This window comes from Palaemon carinicauda, chromosome 2, assembly GCF_036898095.1.
Source record: "Palaemon carinicauda isolate YSFRI2023 chromosome 2, ASM3689809v2, whole genome shotgun sequence".
NCBI classification, from domain to species: Eukaryota; Metazoa; Arthropoda; class Malacostraca; order Decapoda; family Palaemonidae; genus Palaemon; species Palaemon carinicauda.
Genome location: NC_090726.1, coordinates 27,238,087 through 27,260,586, shown reverse-complemented (window position 1 = coordinate 27,260,586; position 22,500 = coordinate 27,238,087). Strand labels below are relative to the sequence as shown.

Below are 22,500 nucleotides of genomic sequence, written 5' to 3'. Positions count from 1 at the left end.
TACCTACAAATCTTCATGAGAATTAAATCAAAATAAGCTGACATTCTCCAAGAAGTTCTTACTTACAAAACTACGAGCATCATATCAAAATAAAATGGTCATATCCAATAAGATCTTATCCAAAAATCTGCATGAGAATCAAATGAAAATAAGCTGACCTTATCCAATAAGTTCTTAGCTACAAAACTTGATGAGAATAAAATCTGAATGAGCTGCTATTATCCAATAAGTTCCTATTTACAAAACTGCATGAGAATCAAACCAAAACAAACCAACATTATCCAATAAGTTCTTGGTCACACAAAAAGATTACTCGTCTTGCTCTTAAACAACACTGAATTTTATGTCACACTACGACAGTTGTTTTCAACAAATAAGCGACATCAACTAAACCAGCATTTCTGTTGCGTTGTTCATTACTAAAAATATAGCTTTTGGCTGTGAGTCGTTGTTAGAAGATTATAATAGGCTTTATGAATAAATTATTTAGAGTATACTTAATTATTCTATATATAATTCATAGTATCTGTACCATGGTCTTCCACTGTTTTAGGTTAGAACTCTCTTGCTTGTACACTCAGGTACACATTTTTATGTTTTCTCTTCCTCTTGTTTCTCTTTGAATGGTATTAGGTAGGCTTAAAAGAAGGGCCATGGATGCCTTGTGGTTTATCAAGAGGTTACCTTTTCCCTATCTGTTTCTTTATCTTCATTTTGGGTTTTCATTTTCAAAATAATTATTTTCCTCCCTTCAGTTGAAGTGGCTATCCTGGAGGGTACTTAGCTTTTCATGGTGTGCCGGCTCCAACATGTAGACTAATTCTATTCGAAGTTTTATCTTTAGTCTACGAGTTGTACGAGTCACTTTATAAATATTCGTGTACATATTGTTTTTGTTATCGTTATTGTTATCTTTTACTTTGGAATTGATCAAAATTGTATAAGAGTGTTATGTTGTTCTCTTAAGTGAGAAACCAGTTAGCATAATTGATAGGCGTATCCTTTCTTGTGTACTAAAGAACCAAATGAAAGACAAACCCTGGTTTAATGATGATTGAAGACTTGCTTGTTTGGAGAAGCAGGAGGCCTATCATCTTTGAAAGAGTAACAGATCAGATATGATTTGGAATAATTGTACTCAACTAAGACCTGTTGTACAGAGTTGACGCTTCAACTGATAATTAATCACATAATTTTATCAATTCTTTTAAGAGAATAAACTTTATCAAAAAGGTATGTACAATTGAAATAGAAGAAAATGGATACATTTTGAATTATCTATATATAATAAACATATAAAGACTCTTGTTATTTACCTCATTTACCTCTAAGAAGATCATAAGCAATAGTTTCATCACCACAAAACTTAGTGTCAATAGTAACATAAGTATTATTATTAAAAAAAGTTACAGTTGGTCGGGGATGAAGGAGTACTCCTTATGTCTTGAACTCTCCCACTGTAATCAATATGCCATAAATTACCAAAGGTTATCACTTACCTCGTGGCACCGTGGAGGGTAAGATGGAAAGTAAACACGTCGAGATATACTGTACTTCTGGAATTTTGGAAATAATAGTGACTTGGGTGCCTTCATCAAGATGTCATCAAGCCAGGAGATGACTTCATCTCTTTCAGCTTCATCTTCCATAATTAGGAGCCTTTTCACCAAGTGGCTCTCCAGGTAGAAATCTTGGATCTAGATAATGAATTTTTTCCCAGTTAGATAATAATATACATAAGAAAATTCATAAGTATTTCATACATTATGTACTGTAGGTGTCGAGAAATAGTCTCGATAACTAGAAACATAACTAGATCAGACAGATAAGATATAAAATCAACATCCGGTACGTTAATTATGTATCAAATCACCAGATATATTTTTTGCATTTGTCATTAAATAATTCTACATAAACCTTTGTATCAAGGTTTTATCACTTTTGCCATAATTTGTGATTACTGAATGCACAAAACATAATTCCAATTTCAATATTTTTCTTCATGTCCAACTTCCAGAGATGATGTGAATCAAAATCACTATAATAAAAAAAAATATGCAACTAATTAAAGATTTGTTAATACAAAAAGAATGTTGTCTATAGGGAGAAAAGTTAATAAAAAGAATATGAATACTATAATATTATTGTCAGTGATTTCATTAGTTAGTTCCTCCATAAGTTTTATAATAAAAAGCAGTAGGATTCACATTCGGAAACATCCGCCTACTTACTTATAGCTTTGCAGCCTATACTGTGTAAAATAGATTTGGTTGAAATACTATTTGTAAAACGTTATAGATCGGAAAGTTGATTTTGACTAGAGGAGTTCTGCAGATGATAAAGTGTTCGCTGGGGACAGAACAGACGCTGGAGGAGTTGCGGGACGTTCAAAGTTTTTCTAGAAAGTAAAATAGAAATCAATGCTAGCCAGTGTAAGGTTATGCGATTACATAAAAGTCCGGAAGATAAAGAATAGAATTTCCATAAAAAACGAAGGTGGGATTTATTGACTTAGGCAAATAAAAAGTATTCATAGAGAGAGTAAACAGAAACTTTTGGAATAGTGGAAGGGAATAGAAGTGTTTGTAAGGAGAGAATATTATGAGTAAATAGAGGTTTATGACAGTAAAAATGAACTATAGATGATGGAATATGAGGAGGGACATGTTTCATGCATGTATTTTTTGTGTAAATATATTGGATGTTGCCAATATGTGAGAAGTTTAGAGTCGTAGACGATTTGAATAAAGGACTTTAACAAGGCATATTAAAAAACGATGACGAGAAACATTACTAGTCTGATGACGGCCAAGTGGAAATAATTGAAACAATGGTTGTGCCAACCTTTCAATGAGGAAGGGGTGAGGATCCGAATTACAAAATATAAATTTGAAAATATACTAATAGAGTACAATTTCTGTCTAAAACTGACATGAATAATAGTCTGGGGAGACATAAAACAAAGGTTACCTTTTGGAACATATCCATGATATTCCGAGAGGTACAGAGAGTCAGCAAGAATGTTGTCCCAGACAAATGTGTTCATATCTGACGAAATGTCATGTCTCCTTCAAACTGGAACATCGTCAGACCCACTTTAATGATCTTTGCGACGCCGTTTGCCGTCTCAGTTCAGTTTGGGTTACATAAATACGCCCATAAAAAGTAGAGATATGGTAATTAATTGAAAATCATTATAAGAGGTTTTTTCTTCTTTTTTTCTTTTTCGAAAATAATTCTATTCGCGTCAACTAATTTTTCATAGACGAAATGGTATGTATACAGCTTTATTCTTCACACACACATAAACACATACACATACATACACACACACACTTCTATATATATATATATATATATATATATATATATATATATATATATATATATATATATATATATATATGTGTGTGTGTGTGTGTGTGTGTGTGGGTGTGTGTGTGTTTATATAACATAACGATAGGATGATTAAAACTTGCAATGGTGTATTGTTAGGGTAGATATAGTCAAATATAATGGCAAACGCAAGAAAAAGTCATAATTATTAACAACGCTGCACAGTTAAGAAACATGAAAACACACACAACTAACCAAGACAGAAAAGAGCAAAACCCAGAATTAATATCCACGTAGAAAACCCACCACTAACAAAATGTGCTTCATAGTATTTTGAAATAAATAATCAGAAAGGGTAAGAGCCCTTATGGCACTAACACATCGGTAATGCCCTAACTGAATTGAAGGTATTTGCCTTACCTTCATGTTGCCGATCGTAGAGAAGGTGGAAGTGCTGAGATGGATCCTGGCTCACCTCTTCAATTATCGCTGTAACATCGGGTGCAGAAAATTTGCTGTACATAGTAAGTAAATAGTAAGATAAAAGTAGAATAGAAATATGTCACACACAAATCATTATGAAAATCAATTGTTTTTTGAAATATAATAAACTTTTTGTGAAATTTCAGCTGAAGTTCATTCCTTACTTATGACAGAAACATAGCTGAAATATAACGCTCTTGGCTAAGATGAAAATAATTAAAATAGATTTAGTTATTTATTTTTATCAAAAAATATTGTTGACTGCAGAGGTTACCAGGTACATCTAGGATCCTTAATTCCTTCCTTATATTGCGACAAGAATGTAATATTCTACACAATAGGTTATATTTTATAAAGATAAAACAACCGCATCAAGCAAGGAAATTGAAGAGTGCACTCAAGTTTTTGATGAAAAGATTTTGAACTCGAGACGTATTATGAAAATATGTGTTCAATTCTGTCAAGTATTACAAATAAACGAAATATGAATCCTTGAATATTTTTCAGTCACTATAATTTGAATTTTCAGAAAAAAATTTATAGCATAATTCTATCTTGAAAAAAAAAATATATAATGAAATTTTAATATTTTTCTATTTGTTTTCGGTTCTCAAGTAAATATTAAAATTTTCTTTGTTAATTGTATTGTCATGAAGTCAGAATTCTTTCAAGAGAAACCCTTTACTTATTCAGATAAATTAATTAACTTTTGGTTTACTTCGGCCCTCTAGAAATAACACTGGACTAAAATCCAGTAAAAACCTTATAATAGTGTTGACTAATACTCGTATTAATCAAAATTATTAGAATACAACAACACCCACCCCCCCCCCCTCTCTCTCTCTCTCTCTCTCTCTCTCTCTCTCTCTCTCTCTCTCTCTCTCTCTCTCTCTCTCTCTCTCATTAGATTACCAGAAAAGTAAAAGGTCTCACCTAGCATCTTCTTAAATGGTTGATAATTCCAGTTTAGTATTACCAAGAACTTTAGCGAATGCATTTGCATAGTCTACGAAATCCAGAAACGAAGTCAGGAAGATCACTATTTTGGGATTATGAAGATAAATTATGTATCAACATATACAAATATTCAAATAAAGATTCCAAGTACCAACAACTTTACTAAGGAATACATGCACATTACTCCGTGCTTCATAGATTCATTCATACGGATTATAATATTGATCAAGTTTGTTTACCACCACTTCTATTGACTGTGAGGCTCGAATCCTTGGCTGGGTAGATACATTTAATCATCAGAGGAATTCCCCAGAGGGTTTGTGATCCAGATATATGACGTAAATAAATACGTATGTTCTTCTATGGCGCTGATAGTCGGCTGCTTCAAAATGATTAGTTACTGATGATGTTGACGTGAGGAAAAGGAAGTCTTTGTGGTAAGCTCATCCCTAGAGATTTGCTGTGTAGAGGATGGCTCCACTCTTCTAGTTGTGTATCTCTCTCTCTCTCTCTCTCTCTCTCTCTCTCTCTCTCTCTCTCTCTCTCTCTCTCTCTCTCTCTCTCTCTCTCTCATTCAGAAAACCTTTTTACACATTACCAAGATTATATGACATTGTAATTCAACATCATGAAATTGACATATAGAATAATTAAATTCAGAAATCTCATTTTATATTAATCTTTTTAATATATTTTCAAAGATCGACATCAAAGTTACTGTCTTTTGGATATCTACAAGTTTCGTACAAATATTTAACTATATACTGTATTTCCATGCATACAGTATATCATATATATGCAGATGGATATACAGATAGATAGATAAATAGATAGGTATTGTACTTCAAGGTACCGATGCGAAGATAGATGTTGATATTCCTGAGGATTCTTTCATTACTGCAGTACCTGCGATGACAAAATCATATCCAATTTAGATTGCAAGAACACTTTTGACTTTTTCCGGCGTGAATGTGTGTCATCACTTTTCTATATGAAAAATAAAAGACACCCTAAGTGACTGTCTCACATTCTAAATATTGTTTTATATCTTTTAACTTAATGTAAACTTGATATAATTTCTCCGTAGGTACATAATTTCAAACCATTCTCACACCTCATATTCGGCACAATTAGGTCATTTTGTCATCCATTTTTTTTTCTGTTTCACTCCCATTCAATATTTACTATTCCGTAGAATGTTGAATCAACAATCCACTCATGCTATTCCCCATATCTTTTGAATGATATTTAACAAGTTCCTGATTTATGCTCCGCTTATTCTGTACCTCACACGCTCTCTCATATTACAATTACCCGATTCATGCATGCATAAATCATCCATTTCTCTTCTATTTCTAGTAACAGCGACGTTCTCTACTTCATATTATTATATTATTCTTAATTCATTTCATTACGCTTCCTCACTTCGACGTAAACTTTCTAATCCTGCAAATACATTATAGTTCTTATAATCCTGTCTGGTATTATTTTACTTGATCATTAAAGCTTTCTTTGCAAACATACGCCATTCCATAATCCATTTTCAAGTAATTTCATTCTCAATCAACTTCACGGAAATATCTGGTATCTTTTTCTTTAACCTCTTGCATCACTCCAATAATAAAAATGTTAGAAAGCCATGGGGACATGACCCTTCTTCTGACTAACTAGTCTAACATAGACTTCACTTCTATCAAAATGATCTTTCATCAGCAGTCAACAACATATCCTTTATGTTAAACAGTCCATAAATTCTCCATATTACCCCCTCAATGTATTCTAAGATACTTTTTGGGGTTAATGTACAACATATAATTTATTTCAGTTACTTTTAAACGTCTCACACTCCTTCTGCAAAACATATATAATTATTTTTTCATAAATCTTTGTTATCTAAACATGCACTGTTATATAAATACACACACACATACACACACACACACACACACACACACACACATATATATATATATATATATATATATATATATATATATAAATATATATATATATATATATATATATATATATATATATATATATATATATATATATATATATATATATATATGAACAAAGTGTAATGCCGGTATGTATACAGTTCAGCTTCCATGCTATTTAGTTATGTGATAGATAGCAAAGCAAAGTTTTGAATAACAGGAGCTTTATTTATAACGGGAGAAAATGTCATTTCAATCATCTTTCACAGAGGAAAACAAGAATTTCTCTTCACTGAAAGAAAAGAATTTCTGCAATGGAACAAATTTCTTAATAAATTTAGCTGCTTTGTATGTAGGACTATGTAAGTATGTATACATATCAGGATATGCATACATTTACTTTAGCACCATACTTTTATTATATTGTGAATGGCTCTTAATCATAGCAAAGCATATTTTTCATCTTTAACATGACTCATGTTCACAATGACAGTGAACTATTATTACGCAAAAATAGACGTTGTAATTCAAATCCTTTTATTTCTAAAAGGAATGATCATGCTTGCCACTGTGAATTGGTGATGGTGGGAAACTTCAGTCCGATTGCTCACAATAAACCAACCTTATATGAGAGACCCTGACTAGTACAGCTTTATATATCATGGCAATAGACAAACATTTTCACCAAGTTAAGGTATTCTCACTCATTATGCAATTAGCAGATATCCAAAATTAGCAGTGTCTTTTTAATTGCGCATTCCCTTCCAAAACGTGTTAATGAAAGCCAGTGCCATTCTTTTGTTTACTCTTATATTAAAAAAGAAAATGATTTATTTTTTCTATAATGGTCTGGGTAATTTTAGTGATGTTTATAATTTTATAGTAAATAGTATTTTGCTTTTTATTTAGTTCGTATTTACATGGACATACATATAAGTTCCATTTGTTCAGAGGCAAATTTTGTGTGAGCGCAAACACACATACACACACACACACACACACACACACACACACACACACACATATATATATATATATATATATATATATATATATATATATATATATATATATATATATATACACACACACACACACACACTGTCTATATAAGCTTGCCGACCAGGGTTCGATTCCCGGCCGGAGCCAAGCTCTTGTCTTTGTGTGATTTCCCCTGGGGCTTTGATCCCGAGGTCGTTAAGAGAATCCAGACATTAATATATAAAAAATATATATGGCTTATTTGAATATATATATATGTATATATGGCATTTTTTCCACCAAACCTCTTCTCTCCATATAATCCTTCACCTTATCAGGCCATCCCACTCGATGTTTTCCCCCGAACAGGTTCCTCCCAAGCCCTCCTCACTACTTCCCCCCCACCCATCATCAGTTGTGGCACTCTAATCAGCTCTGCAATCACCTGTCATTCTTCTTTTTTCATTATTTTCCAATCTTGCAAGGAATGATCTGCCCATTATCCACCTTAATTAACATTCTCAGCTCTGTTCTCTTAAGCCCACGTTTCTGAAGCATACATTAACACTGTTCTTATTACTGTGCTATAAATCTTGACTAGCAATGGCATTTTCTTATCACATACCTCTTCTGCTACCTACCTCCACCTCACTCAGCCCGCTTTTATCCTATTCTCAACTTCAACCTCATCTCCTCCCTCCTAAAATAAAGTATAGTGGATCCCAAGCATCTATAAATTTTTACCCCTTATTTCATGCCTGGCTATTTTGTCCATACCTTCCTTACTGATCCTCATTGCTTCAATCTTATCCACATTTACTGCCAAGACACCTCTCTCTCTCTCATGTCTCTTCCAACTCTACAACCCTTCTCTGTAAGTTTTCCTCATTTACAACGGTAATTACCAAATCATTTGCGGAGAGCAACTCCCATAACTTTAAATTTCTGATCTCTACACATCCATGGCCACCACAAATAAAAACAGGCTTAACGCTGTACATATACTGTATAAGTACATGTGTAATTACCTCCGATAAGGACGTTTTAAAATCGAGTTGGTTTATTGTCTGTCAATACTACTCGACAGATTTTGACAAAATTCTCACCATAGATAGATCTTAGGTCATGGATGACCCCATTAAATTTTGGAGATGATCCGGATACGGATCCAAATTCTGGATCCGGATTAGCATTTCTAGTCATTTTAAACATAACTTCCAAATAAATTGACGAATTTTGACGAAATTTCCATTAACGTTTGGATATGATCCGGTTCCGGATCCGTAATGCCATTCTTCGTAATTTTTAAGATTTCGTCAAAAAAAATTTACGTCATGGCTTTTCACCAATTTTCAACAATTGATAGATATTATGCGGCGGAAGAAACTATGAAATTTTTGAGGTGATATGGATCAAAATCACGATTCTGGATCAACATTGCACTTAAATGTTACTGTAGATTTATTCATAGTCAGCATATAAATATATATATATATATATATATATATATATATATATATATATATATATATATGTATATATATATATATATATATATATATATACATATATATATATATATATATATATATATATATATATGTATATATATATATATATATATATATATATATGTATATATATATATATATATATATATATATATATATATATATATATATATATATATATATATATATATATATCACATATATAAATCTATGCATATGCATGTATATATTTATACCTATACGTATATATACCATGTAAATACATTAGCTAAGTGTATATTTGCAAGTTTGTAATTGCACATACGAACATTGTAAAACATATCACTTATGGTATGAAGAATATTTCCATGCGAATTCACTATGCGATCAATAGAAAAAAAGACAAAGAAAGGAATAAATAAAGGATCGGAACTCATTAAAAGAGAATCTGGTCTGGACGTGGAATGGACGCAACGAAAGGTCATTCGAGCCATCACTCAAAGGGAAATGACAGCCCGTCTTCAATGTCAAAAATCATGTTGTTTATTCAAACGTTTTCTATATGTATTTTTAAGACCTTGTTAGACACATGAGATATACAGAATGCCGACAATGATTCCAGGCGAAAATTATAAAACATGGAATGGATTCCACTTCTGGTCTTAATGATCTCTCTCTCTTTAAAATTTAAAGGTCACTCATGAATGGCTGAGGCCAGGGACAGTGACAATGCCCTACAGACAGACCATATCTACCTAAGATCAGCGGCCACGCTAGGACGAGGGAGAGCCAGGCGATGGTTGTTGATGACTCAGTAGGTAGACATTTAGCTCTCCCCAAACACCCCATCCTGAGCTCAAAAGGATGGTGAGGTAGTAAACACTACAAGAAACTATCGAGCTTGAGCGGGACTCAAACCACAGTACGTCAGATCACGAACATGGACTTTCCAATAACCTACCACATCATTGAAATTGTTAACTGTGATGAGAAATCATGCTTAATATCCGTTTTTTATTTGTGTTATAACCAAACAATTAAAGCTTTGCATCAACCAACATTCAGTAGTTTACTCCTGAAGGTAACCCAGCTACTATAGATCATGTCCCAGCTTTTATATATGTATCTAAAAATAGTACACACACAAACATACACACACACACACACACACACACAAACATACACACACACACACACACACATATATATATATATATATATATATATATATATATATATATATATATATATACATACATACATATATATATATATATATATATATATATATATATATATATATATATATATATATATATATATATGTGTGTGTGTGTGTGTGTGTGTTTGTGTGTGTGTGTAATCATGATTAATGTGTGATGAATTGTGTAAATGTGAGTGATAGAGATGACTGAGATTATTCAAATTTTCTTAATACATAATAATTTTTTCATTAACATCGTTCAAAGAAAACAATTTCAAAACACTACAAAAATTGAGCAAGAAATGTCGATGTACTGCTGGTCAGGGCAAATTTAGTTGGCGGACGCATTATGTTAATTCATACTTATTTCCTCCTTGTACGAATTATAGGGCTGGTTGAAATGAAAATCCCTGCCATATCTATTTGGTATTATCTAATTAATCGGCTTTTTTATTCCATATTGTTTATTCCTTACTTTTCTATTTCTTTCTCTGAGAATGAATGGGGGATCTTCATAACTGGCCTATTTACTAAATTATTAAAATTTTAGGTAACCTTCATAATACAAAGTAAATATGAAGAATTAAACGATTGAACCTATATGGATAATAACTATAAAGAATAATTTTAGAAATCACAAAACATTAGGTGATCAGGTTCAAATAAAAAATCTTATATGAATCAAGATATACATCATTTCTACATTGAATACGGAAAGACAAGTGTTAAGTTTCTTACTTAGACAAAACAACTCGGAACAGCAACTATACCCATAAATAAATTATCATAATATAATTTAATTGACAGATATTGTTTTGGCGATGCAAAAGCCATTCCAGCAAAATCTTTAGATTGATTATTGATTTTCAGCTACTAATATTCATCACATTATTATTAAACATTGCTATATATATATATATATATATATATATATATATATATATATATATATATATATATATATATATATAGGGTTTTACATATCTTTCTCACAGTACCTAAAAATAGTAAATTATCATAACGTTGTTTTAATAAGAGCATCCAGTTCCAGCCCCCACGAGAACTACGGGCATAAAGTCGATCAACAATTGATTGCTGAACGTTTCTTGGCGACGACACGATGAGTAATGATCTCCAGAGAAAACAGAAGTCCACCAACCATGAGTCCCAACAACAGAAGCATCAGAGGCCCCTGCATGTGGACAACTGTCAGCGCCTTACTCGGTCTGGAGGATTGTTGGTCATCCTCCATCGGTTCGTCCATTTCATTCTCGTTCGTCGAAAGAGACTTTTTCTGGGCGAGATATTCTCGCGTGCGTTTCCTGCTCTCTGATTGTGCTTGGCGAAGGATGTTCCTGCTCCACTGCTCGTATAAGCCACCCTTTGTCGATCAATAAGTAAAGTGAACAGTGAGTCATGTATGACACACTTTATGCGTGCATAAATTCATATATATATATGTATATATATATATATATATATATATATATATATATATATATACACATACACACACACACACACACATATATATATATATATATAGATAGATAGATAGGCTTCCATATATACACTATATATAAATAGATACTTACATACACACATTATACACACGCACGCACACACACACATACACACACACACACACACACACACACACACACACACACACATATATATATATATATATATATATATATATATATATATATATATATACATATACATAACCCTGAACTGGTTAGCGGGGGAACTAATAATAGGACGTCCTTATACATTCTCTCTCTCTCTCTCTCTCTCTCTCTCTCTCTCTCTCTCTCTCTGATTTATGCCATAATTACCTCAATAACAGACATCATAACACGATCAATCTGTTGCCTGTAAGGAGCGTCGTGTGGTATTGGCCAGGCTGAGATCCCTGGAAGGATGCTCTCCCTCCCCACGTACAGCTTCGTGGACCCATCAGGATTGCTGAATTCCTTGGCTATAGTCTGTTCCATGTACCTCCGTCCAGCGACGTGTGCCTCGCTGTGGTATGAGGAGCGAGAGATGGAAAGATTAAACGGTTGGAATTGCTGTAATAATATGGAACGAGATTGAAGAATGATGAAAGCAAGTTGTTGGACAGAGTACTAAACTGTCTCCTTCTGGAAGGTATGAAGAAAGTTGATGAAACTACATGTAGTGAAAAATATTATTATCATCACTACCTAAGCTGCAATCATAGTTGGAAAAGCAGGTTAAGTTCTAGGGCTCCAACAGGGAAAAATAGGCCAGCGAGGAGAAGAAATAAGGAAACTGGAGAAGTAATGAAGATATCTAAAGGAAAAAAGTGATACCACTGCAAAAATTTTAGAATTAATATAAAAGCTACTAAAATTTAGAAAACTTCCAATAACCAACGAAATGAAGAAAAACCTAATTTGATGTATTTGCCAAATCAAAATGTGTTTTGAAATACCATGGAACAATTTCTTACTTTTGAAATAATTTTTTAGAAAAGAACTCCATTTTGAAATACAACTTTTTTTTTTTTATTATTTGATAGAAAAAATCTATCTCCAAGTTTAGCATAATATTTTCCAAATATCAGCTAACATTAGCACATGGAGAATGTTCAAAGGACATTAGTTTATCATTGTTCAATAAAAGAGGAAAATCCAATATGATGCTAGTTATTTCTTCAAAACTTACTCTCCTTTGATAGCTTTCCGAAGACCTTCCATAACAGATGGCACAATTGACATATGATCAGCCATAGTCTTGTACAGCATGTTATCTGACTGTTTGAAGAATTGAATGAACTCATTGCCAAAGGGAGGCATTGTTATTCTGCAAAAAAACACAACATGGAATTAATATCTTCCCTTTTCTGCAATCTATAACAAGGAAGAGATATCCTTATAGATATGTAAAACCATACCCCCAAAATTCAGTAATCAATCTGTCAAATTCGAATACATGAAATATAAAGATGATCAAAATGATATATTATAAAAGCAACATTCAATATAAATTATATTTGGGATAACGCATTGCTAAGACTTATAATTTATTTATATTTGTTTTTATTCTACCCTTCTTTTTTTAAATGCATATGAGGATTAAAATTATATATATTATAGAAACTTTACACGAAGATAATATTCTTATTTTTTAAGAATCACATGACATCAAAATGTTGAAATACTATTAATCATATATATATTTTTTTCTCAAAATTAGTAGCTATCGTATACTTGAGTAAAATATCCTACATAAAAGATCCATCTCACCTGTCAAATGTTGTCACCAGCTGCTCCACCGTTTCTACACGAGGAGGGTATTTTGGAATCGTAAGTGAAGCTGTCAAGTTACCCCTATAGGCTATTCCTACAATGAAGGCAAATACGAGCCAAGTTCCAAGAATGGTACGGAAAGTACTGCTGCCAGGTAACTGCTTCAGTAGTGGCTGACCAAGGAGCGTTGCAAATATGATTTCCAACTCAAAATGTGATGGAGCGAAACGATTTGATTCATCTAAGAGCGTTTGTTTGTATGTCTGAAATACATAAAAGGGAGTAGAAAGCATAGATTAGAAGTTCACGTTTCTGAAGATATAATATAATTGGCACAATTAGGTGTTGAATACCTGTGAACATTTCGTTATCTAGTTGTGAGGGCCATTGTCTCATAACAAATGTTGGGACATCTAATACCCTGATCACACTTAAGCACGGATGGCGTGGATGGTCGTGGAGGGAGCAACCACAGCCATCCGCGTTAAATCCTCCCTCCATGCATACTTTGTCCATGCCTAGAACTTTCGTTTGACTGCAACATGCGCTGGGATCCGTCATCAAATTTTATAAGTGATTGCTGCACCACCGGATTGAAAAATCCGTGCTGATGAGCAACTTCTATGTTATACATTTTTATACATGTACTGCCAAAAGCATCCATATTTTATATGAGGTTCCATACTCCCTCTGGTGACGGAAAAAAAGGTATATAGAAAGTATGGAGAAAGTACAGGTATATGTGCATAAATAATATAGAGGATGTGTCTACAGTACGTCTGGTATTGAAGAAAGTACGTGTGACACCTGAGACATTATGGGTGTTATACCACTTTCATATTAGATGGCTGAGCAATCTCGCATTGGCCCTACGACTGCAGATGACTGTGGACGCCATTAAGCTTGTCGCACGCTGAGCCGGAACGGAACCGCCCGATCAGAACCGAAACGTCCGATAGAAATCGAAAGCATACATTCTTACCTGGCTGCGCACATTGGGCCAGAACAGAACGGAACTGGCGCGCCAGAACATAACGGAACCGACACAGTATTCTTTGAAAGATATTTTTTCTGAAGCGTCGGTGGCGTCTAACAGGCTACGCGTGCGCAGATCGACTGCAGCGGTGGTTTTGGAGAGGGTTGCTGAGGAATTCGGAGGTTAGTGTAATAGCAACCAATATTTTTCTAATGTCAGAAATTTGACGAATGTATTTTAATAACAATGATGTAAACATATGATTTAATACAAAGATTTTAGGAGTGATTATTATTTATTGTTATTGTTTATTATTATTATTATTATCATTATTTTTTTTTATTTTTTATTTTGCTGACGTCAGAAATTTGACGAATGTACTTTAATAACAATGATGTGAACTTATGATTCAATACAAAGAATTTTGGAGTGATTATTATTATTATTATTATTATTATTATTATTATTATTATTGTTATTATTATTATTATTATTATTTCTTTTTTGAAAACATATAAACATCTGGCTTATGGATTCGATAAAAGATTGATATACAGAATATCTAATCATTGTAACATCAATTAAATAAAAACTCAGTAATGATTAAGGAAAACTTCCTTCGTTTATTTAAAATTCTGCGTTGGTTCCGTTCTGTGGCTTCTGGCTCAGTGTGCGCGCTGGACGTCGTTTCTGTTCTGTTCTGAGGTTTCGGTGGCTTAAGGGGCGGTTCCGTTCCGGCTCAGTGTGCGACAAGCTTTACACGGCTGTACGGGAGCCTATTTTATGAAAAAAAAAAGAATAAATAAAAAGGCAAACAATCTGGGGAGTCATGGCGTTTTCACTGCGGATCAGTACATAAGGTAGCTGAGGGTTGACATACTGGAGACGCACTGTCTACGAACTGGGCTAACGTATGGGCTCGTATGGCCGTGTGCAGCAGTGTGCTGGTGTTGTATGGCTGCGGAGACATCATGGAGGGATGTCATACATTATCTGTGGTCAGCTGGAGTTCTTGCAAGAGATGTTTGGTAACGGACTCTAAGCGGATAAATTCCAACATTGCACTGCAAATGACACTTTGCTGCTGTGTATAACTGCATGTAGCTTTGTATGGCCCTGAAATCATATAAAATGGCTTGTTGAGTAGAACAACAGCAACAGCAATTGTCAAGCATATTATTGACAATCACAATACCCTCTCAGCCTTTCTCTGCAGCTACCCTCCACCGAGATAACGTTGCAACAAAGCCAATGAGAAATCTAAGCGGCAATTAAAATTAAAAGAGAAACCTTATCCCTCTGCAATTTCTGTGCAGGGAGCGGAATGATTGCTGGCGGCTGTGGCCATATCTTTCTCTCCTCTCGGCTGGCAGCCCGATGTCGCACAGTGGCCTGTGTGGCCGGTCTGGGGGTGGGGTCGGGGTCGTCGGCAGTCTTTTTGACTTCCAGCATATCTTTCTCTCCTCTCAGCTGGCAACCCGATGTCGCACAGCGGCCTGTGTTGCCAGTCTGGGGGTGGGGTCGGGGTCGCAGGCGGTCTTTTTGACCTTCAGCATATCTTTCTCTCCTCTCAGCTGGTAACCCGATGTCGCACAGCGGCCTGTGTTACCTTCTTCACCTTCAATCTCCCTTCCAAACCACCTTTGTTTGTCTCAATAAACAGAATCACAAGTAACCTTTATTTTTACGTTTTTTTTTTTGTCTATTATTCACAGGTACAGGAATTTTGTATTCCACCCTATCTCTACCACTAAAACCGCTATAATTCCTTTTTTTCAGCTCTCTCCCACTCAGCTGAAATCTCACACTATCCCTCTATCTCACAACTTAAGCTTAAACCACTATGATGTTTTTTACTTCACCTATATCAACTTCTCCGACTTCAAACTTTCAACTCCTTCCCGAGCTCTCCTATTTATCGGGACTTGCTACTATAACTCTTTCTCTCTAACTCAGACTGGAGCCAGTGGGCTCATAGGAAGGTATCCCCTTCCCACAGTCAATCACTCCTTTCTCAAACATCCCATCACCATCCAAAACCTATCCCAATATCCTCAAATGAATGTTGCAGAATATCCCCCTCCCAACTACTTATCCCAATATATCCTACCAAAACACCTACGGGCTGCAAGATTGCAAAAGCCCGTGTCTGGCCAAAAGGGCCAGGATATCTTTAACAACAACAACAACAAGAACATCACATCATTTGCTCTTTGAAACTTGCACCATGTGCATCTAAACAGGTGCATTGCGTGATGGGCAAATATCTACATATACAGATTCTTTCACATCACCAGTGCACTTAAGCTTTGATTTCATTTTATCTCCTAGACTCTGATAACGATGGAGAAGAAAGAGAAGAACCTCCAGTAATAGAATAAACAAAAATAAAACAGAAGAGAACATACTGGGTAATTACATTTCATTATTCATGACTTTCCTTTCATTCACCTTCTAAGCTTTTTATGTTGTTAACTTGTATATTTCTAGGTAAAACCTTGGCGGCAAAGGAAACCTATGTACATATCTTATGTTTTTAACTTTTATCTTTACAGGAGAAACCTTGACTGAAGAGGAGACTATGTTTGGGCAATATCATCATCTGATGGCTGAGGTAAATCTTGAAGATGCTCAATCTATTACAAACTATGTCAGGATGAGATGAGTCCAAATTTATTTAAGGAACTTTTTTACATGATCCAAGACAGGATCACAAAGCAGGATACAAAGTATAGGAAGGCTCTATCACCTAGATTGAAGTTAGCCATCATGATGTGTTATCTGGCAACAGGTAATAGTTATAAGAGTTTGCATTATGCTTTCAGAGCATGAAGTTATTCCTGGAGCTTGATGACACTATGTTCACTTGTCAGACATGGAAACCCAGTTCCGTGGCAATGAACCAACAGCTGCTAAAAACATAAGGAACTACCTTGTAGACTACATTATCTCAGAAGACGGGAGTGTTGACTGACAAGACCGAATGATTAGATAGTAAAACAGACTCACTCAAATTGGTTCCCATATACAATTTACTTAAATTTTGAGCCTGTAAATTTAATAATATATAGCATTATGATTTGTTACAGTATGAATGCTTATATCAAACTGTAGTAAGAATACTCGTAATTACTTTACCTTAAAGTCTTATGGCAAGTATGATTCATGAACAATATGGCGAGTATATAGCCCTAGTAAGATTTAATGTATCCATATGGCACATGCCATGTTATTACATTACGATTATTGAAAATAGAAAGGGAAAGTCATGCCATAATGTTTGTTTAAATTAATAACCTAACAAGTTTTGAGAATTTTTTACCCATAAACTAACACTGGTGTTGAAAACATGGTCCGCATGATTCAAAATAAAGTGCTACATATGTGGCTCTCCTCTTGTGCGAAAGCGTCCCCTGTATACCGCAGTGCAGATTCCGTGACACATGACCATGTGTGACGGCACGAGATTGTCAGAGAGTTCGGCTCAGCCATGCATAATTAGTCCGAACTCAGTCTGCAACACTCCACATGTAATCCTATGGCAGTGACAGTACGTATTTGGAGCGAGGCGAGCATATAGTCAGTCAGCTGTTATGTGAATTACTACGATATGAATCCGAAAGCAAACGCCATTGTTCGAGATGTTCTCAATTCAGATAAATCAACTGTGTAAAACTGCGGATGAGTTCAGAGTGGTTATGCAGTGATCATGTACATTTCAGATGGATACGTACAATTTCAGACTGATTAAGCACGATTTCAGACTGACTACGTACCAGACTGTGGGAGACAGTCTGCAGAAATCAGTTTAGGACGGCCTCGAAAAGGCTCGTACGACCATATATAACATTGAACTGAATACGTACCATTTTGGACTCCAGATAGCTCGAACAGCTGCGGACAGCAAAAATATTCCGCCCAAGCCTTTACGAGATTTTAAGAAAGCCAGTGTGAAAGGGATATTAGCAAATGAGCCAGATACAGTACAGAGAGACTAGCGGTGGCATAAAAGGAGAGGCAGCTTGGTTCCTGAGTAATTATCTCATTTTGGAGTACCTGCCGGATTAGAGGAAAAACTCAATGATTAGACCCAAATAATGTGGGGGCATATATGGGGACTAGAGGTCATCAGTACTGCGTCTGTTTGTAATAATATATATGTACTGTATCCAAGATTCCCGTACTGTCTTCATACCTGGAGGTCCATACTCTCCCATGCCATCTGTACTTTATCCCTGTCGACTGTACTCTCGATGTACCGCATCCACCACTATTTGAGAGCATCCGCAATAAATCCGACATAATGGCTGATCCAACACTCAATCAGTGAGGTTTACGTACTGTTTTCGTATTGTCAACGCAAAAATAGACCAAATTCCATACTTATTTCGTACTGCCACGGTAGTACTCACTACTCGACATCCGTTAGTATGCGAGATCAGGATATAAATAAAGATATGATGATATGACAGGGATAATTGAGTCAGTTATTATGATTATCACTTTGTGGAAATATGCAGATATAAGACTCTTGTAACTGTATCTCTTCAAAAATAGCATAAAAGATACAAGTAACCGAGATGAAACCACCATATCACCTAAAATATTACAAATATATGTCCCTTGAATTATAATTAAAGAAATTAACGACTGGGTTATTATTATTATTATTATTATTATTATTATTATTATTATTATTATTATTATTATTATTATTAGCTACAATCTGGCTGTGGGGATTTTTATTAAGTTATAAATTTTACGGACAATGGATTTTATAAATAAAAAAGTTCACTTTTAATTCTAAGAATTGGAATATATCTTGTTAAATTTATTTAAGAAATGAAATTGTCGAACCTACAAGGAAAGTATACGATACCAGACCGCATACAGATCTCCATAGAATAATTCCATATCCGAAGAAACGAAGTAAACAACAGCTTCCTATAATACCTTGAATTTATCATAACTGTTTGTTGTGATGATTAATTATTTCCTTATAACAACTCGTTTTGGATGTAAATTACAACACTAACAATATGTAGGTAATGATGTAATAATAGAAAAAAGCAAAATATTTCAAGTAAATAAAATAAATAGAAAAACAGAGCAATCAATAACAAGATAGATTATTGGCACGGGTGAAGGATGAACGAAGCATAGGTAATAATAAGACAAAGGCATAGCAAGCAATATTAAGCCAATGACGAAAAAGTGCAGCGCAAACATTATAAAGATGATCCTGAAAGCATTTAAACTGAAATACACTTTGTTGTAAATTCACATGACCTTACCAATCTCAGAAAAAGTGGCACCACCACAAGAGCAGCTAAGATGGTCAGCCAAACGCCGTTCGTAAAAGGGTAATACAAAGCTTGCCACTGCGGTTTCAAACCTGGTTTGGCAACACAGAAATCCAGTGATCCGTATTCGTACGTGTATGAGTAGTCGTACCTTTCAAGCCTCTGCGGCAACACGTTGTGGAACACTGTTGCCATAAAGGAGGTCCTCTCTTCTACGCGCTGGGCCACCTAAATTTATTTTGACTTTTAGAAATGGATAAGAAACCACCTGAGAAATTAGTACATCCGTTTTCTAAGGATTTGCCCCACAAATAATTATAGTAATAATGATGATCTGATAATTGACAATATCCCCTGATTTTTTAGATATTAATATGCCTTTAGGATAATGATAATCTTAGTCATGTGAAATGGGAGAAATAATATATATATATATATATATATATATATATATATATATATATATATATATATATATATATATTTGTATGAAGAAAATGTTCAGCTGTTTCCCGAAAAATTGAGATCTGTTCTTTCTTATGAGTTAACTTGCCATACTGAAATGAAAACCTTCTTTTTAGAATATTTACTTGCCACCAAAGGAATAAGTTTTTCCACTTTTTCTTTAAAATATGTATGATATTAATTTTGTAAACAACCGTTTTAGTGTTATCACCATTTTCTATATATCACCATATAATCATAACAACTCATGTAATTAGGCATTATAACGTTCTGAGTCCCAGAGCTCCAACCAAATTCCTACAAAGGCATCAGTCTTTGAGACCAATGGACGAAATGCATGTTATAGCCTCAGAGCCTTTCCTCCTAACCTAATAAAGAAGGGGTATACAAGCAAAGAACTCAGTATAAACAAACCTCGTCCCAGCTGGCTGTCTGCAAAACATTAATAGTGAAGTTGAGAGCTGCAGCGATAGTTGATAGAAGCTGATAATCTGTTCCTCCGTAGATCTTGGTCGTTGATCCATCAGCCTGCTTCTCTGACGTCTCGATCCAATGGGGGGCGTAAGGAAGGGCAGTGACGTTCACGGTCGCTCCGAAGAAACTGGAAAGAAAAATGGGAAGTGTTTACAGGTACGGTAATTCTTTCATCTGTCTGGTTTTCTTTATCCACTCACACACAAAAACATTCACATACACACACGCACGCGCGCACACACGTATACGTATATATATATATATATATATATATATATATATATATATATATATATATATATATATATATATATATATATAACGGTCCGTATCTTTGTATTTGGGGGTATGTGTGTGGATAATGTAATAAATTAGACGTAGATAAGAAAACTAACAATTTTCTTGATTATCAAATCTGGAGCTGATTAGAATTTCCAATTTGCTTCAGTGTATCTTTTAACTATAATCAAAGTCAAAGATATAATAATTTCTTTCAACAATGGTGTTTTAAAAGCTTACTTAGCAAACTTGTCCGAATAGAAGTCATCTTTTCTCTTGATTTTCAATCCACCTTTATGAGACCAAGTCGCGATTTGAATGATTGGAGAGTCACTTGAACTATAAGGAGAGGTGAAGTAAACTCCTCCCCTGAAATGTACCGGTGATCAAACTTGGTAAATCGGAGAAATATTACCGTTGCGTAGGAGTGAGATATTCGATAGAAAGGTTTTAATAATTCAGAAAAAATCTTGGTAAATATTTCATATTATTCAGAAGATTCCTTTGGGTAAGGCAATGTCAGTCAACACCTTAAAAAATTATCTAGTTTGCACCTTCTATAAATATTGGTTTATATCCAGAGATTACTTGATTCCATTGATCTTACTTATCAGATTGCGACTCTTCCTCCAGATTCAAGACGATCGCATTCATCATGGAAAACGTCCAGTAATGAGACATTAGGAATCTCAGTCTTGAGAAGGAGAGTCGAGTTATGACTAAAAGCCTTGAAGTCCAGACCAACAGTCGCCCTCCCAGGGATCCTTCGGCAAACGTTTCCAGGAAATTGCTGTCTTCGCTGAGGACAACAGCAGTGAAGCATTTTGAACTCTGACGTAACTGTGACAAGCGAGGGGAGACAGGTGAGAGATTTATGTATCTGTTGCAATTGTTTTTAGATTTAGGTTTTCATTGTATTCAAAGTTATACTCTCAGTCCTTAATGCTTGAAATATTTCTTGAAATTAATATTAATGGAGCAATATTGAATTTTTGGAATATAACACTTGTTTTTAAAAACCCTTTATAGCCATCTAATGTTATTTTTTGAATGGAGGAAATAAATGCACAGCAAATGTGCAACAAAAATAAAATATATGATCAATGGTAGCAAGAATAAACAGATTGCTTGTGTGATAGTGCATGGAAACGAAGTTCCTTATTCCAAATATTTCCGTCGGTGCTGTTTTGTGGAGAATCTTACAGTTCACTCCTTTATGTCATTTTACTTCTGGTAATGAAAGATTATATTGAATTAAATAACTAAGAATATATTACGTTAATGTGAAAGCAGGACTTAGACACTGATTAAATAGAACCACTATATGTCTGTCA

The 22,500-nt window shown here is 34.4% G+C and overlaps 1 protein-coding gene across 1 annotated transcript in view; it reads right to left on the bottom strand.

Moving 5' to 3' along the window:
- Window positions 1-11,472: 11,472 nt before the first annotated feature.
- The window catches only part of LOC137615586 (ionotropic receptor 21a-like), a 13,927-nt gene continuing 2,899 nt past the window's right edge, over window positions 11,473-22,500 (bottom strand). The window contains exons 4-11 of the mRNA XM_068345460.1: window positions 21,774-22,006; window positions 21,407-21,535; window positions 20,828-21,014; window positions 19,940-20,176; window positions 13,667-13,932; window positions 13,086-13,223; window positions 12,233-12,419; window positions 11,473-11,772 (exon numbers count right to left, since the gene is read on the bottom strand). Coding sequence (XP_068201561.1) covers window positions 11,473-11,772; window positions 12,233-12,419; window positions 13,086-13,223; window positions 13,667-13,932; window positions 19,940-20,176; window positions 20,828-21,014; window positions 21,407-21,535; window positions 21,774-22,006 — 1,677 coding nt within the window. The remainder of the gene's footprint in view (window positions 11,773-12,232; window positions 12,420-13,085; window positions 13,224-13,666; window positions 13,933-19,939; window positions 20,177-20,827; window positions 21,015-21,406; window positions 21,536-21,773; window positions 22,007-22,500) is intronic.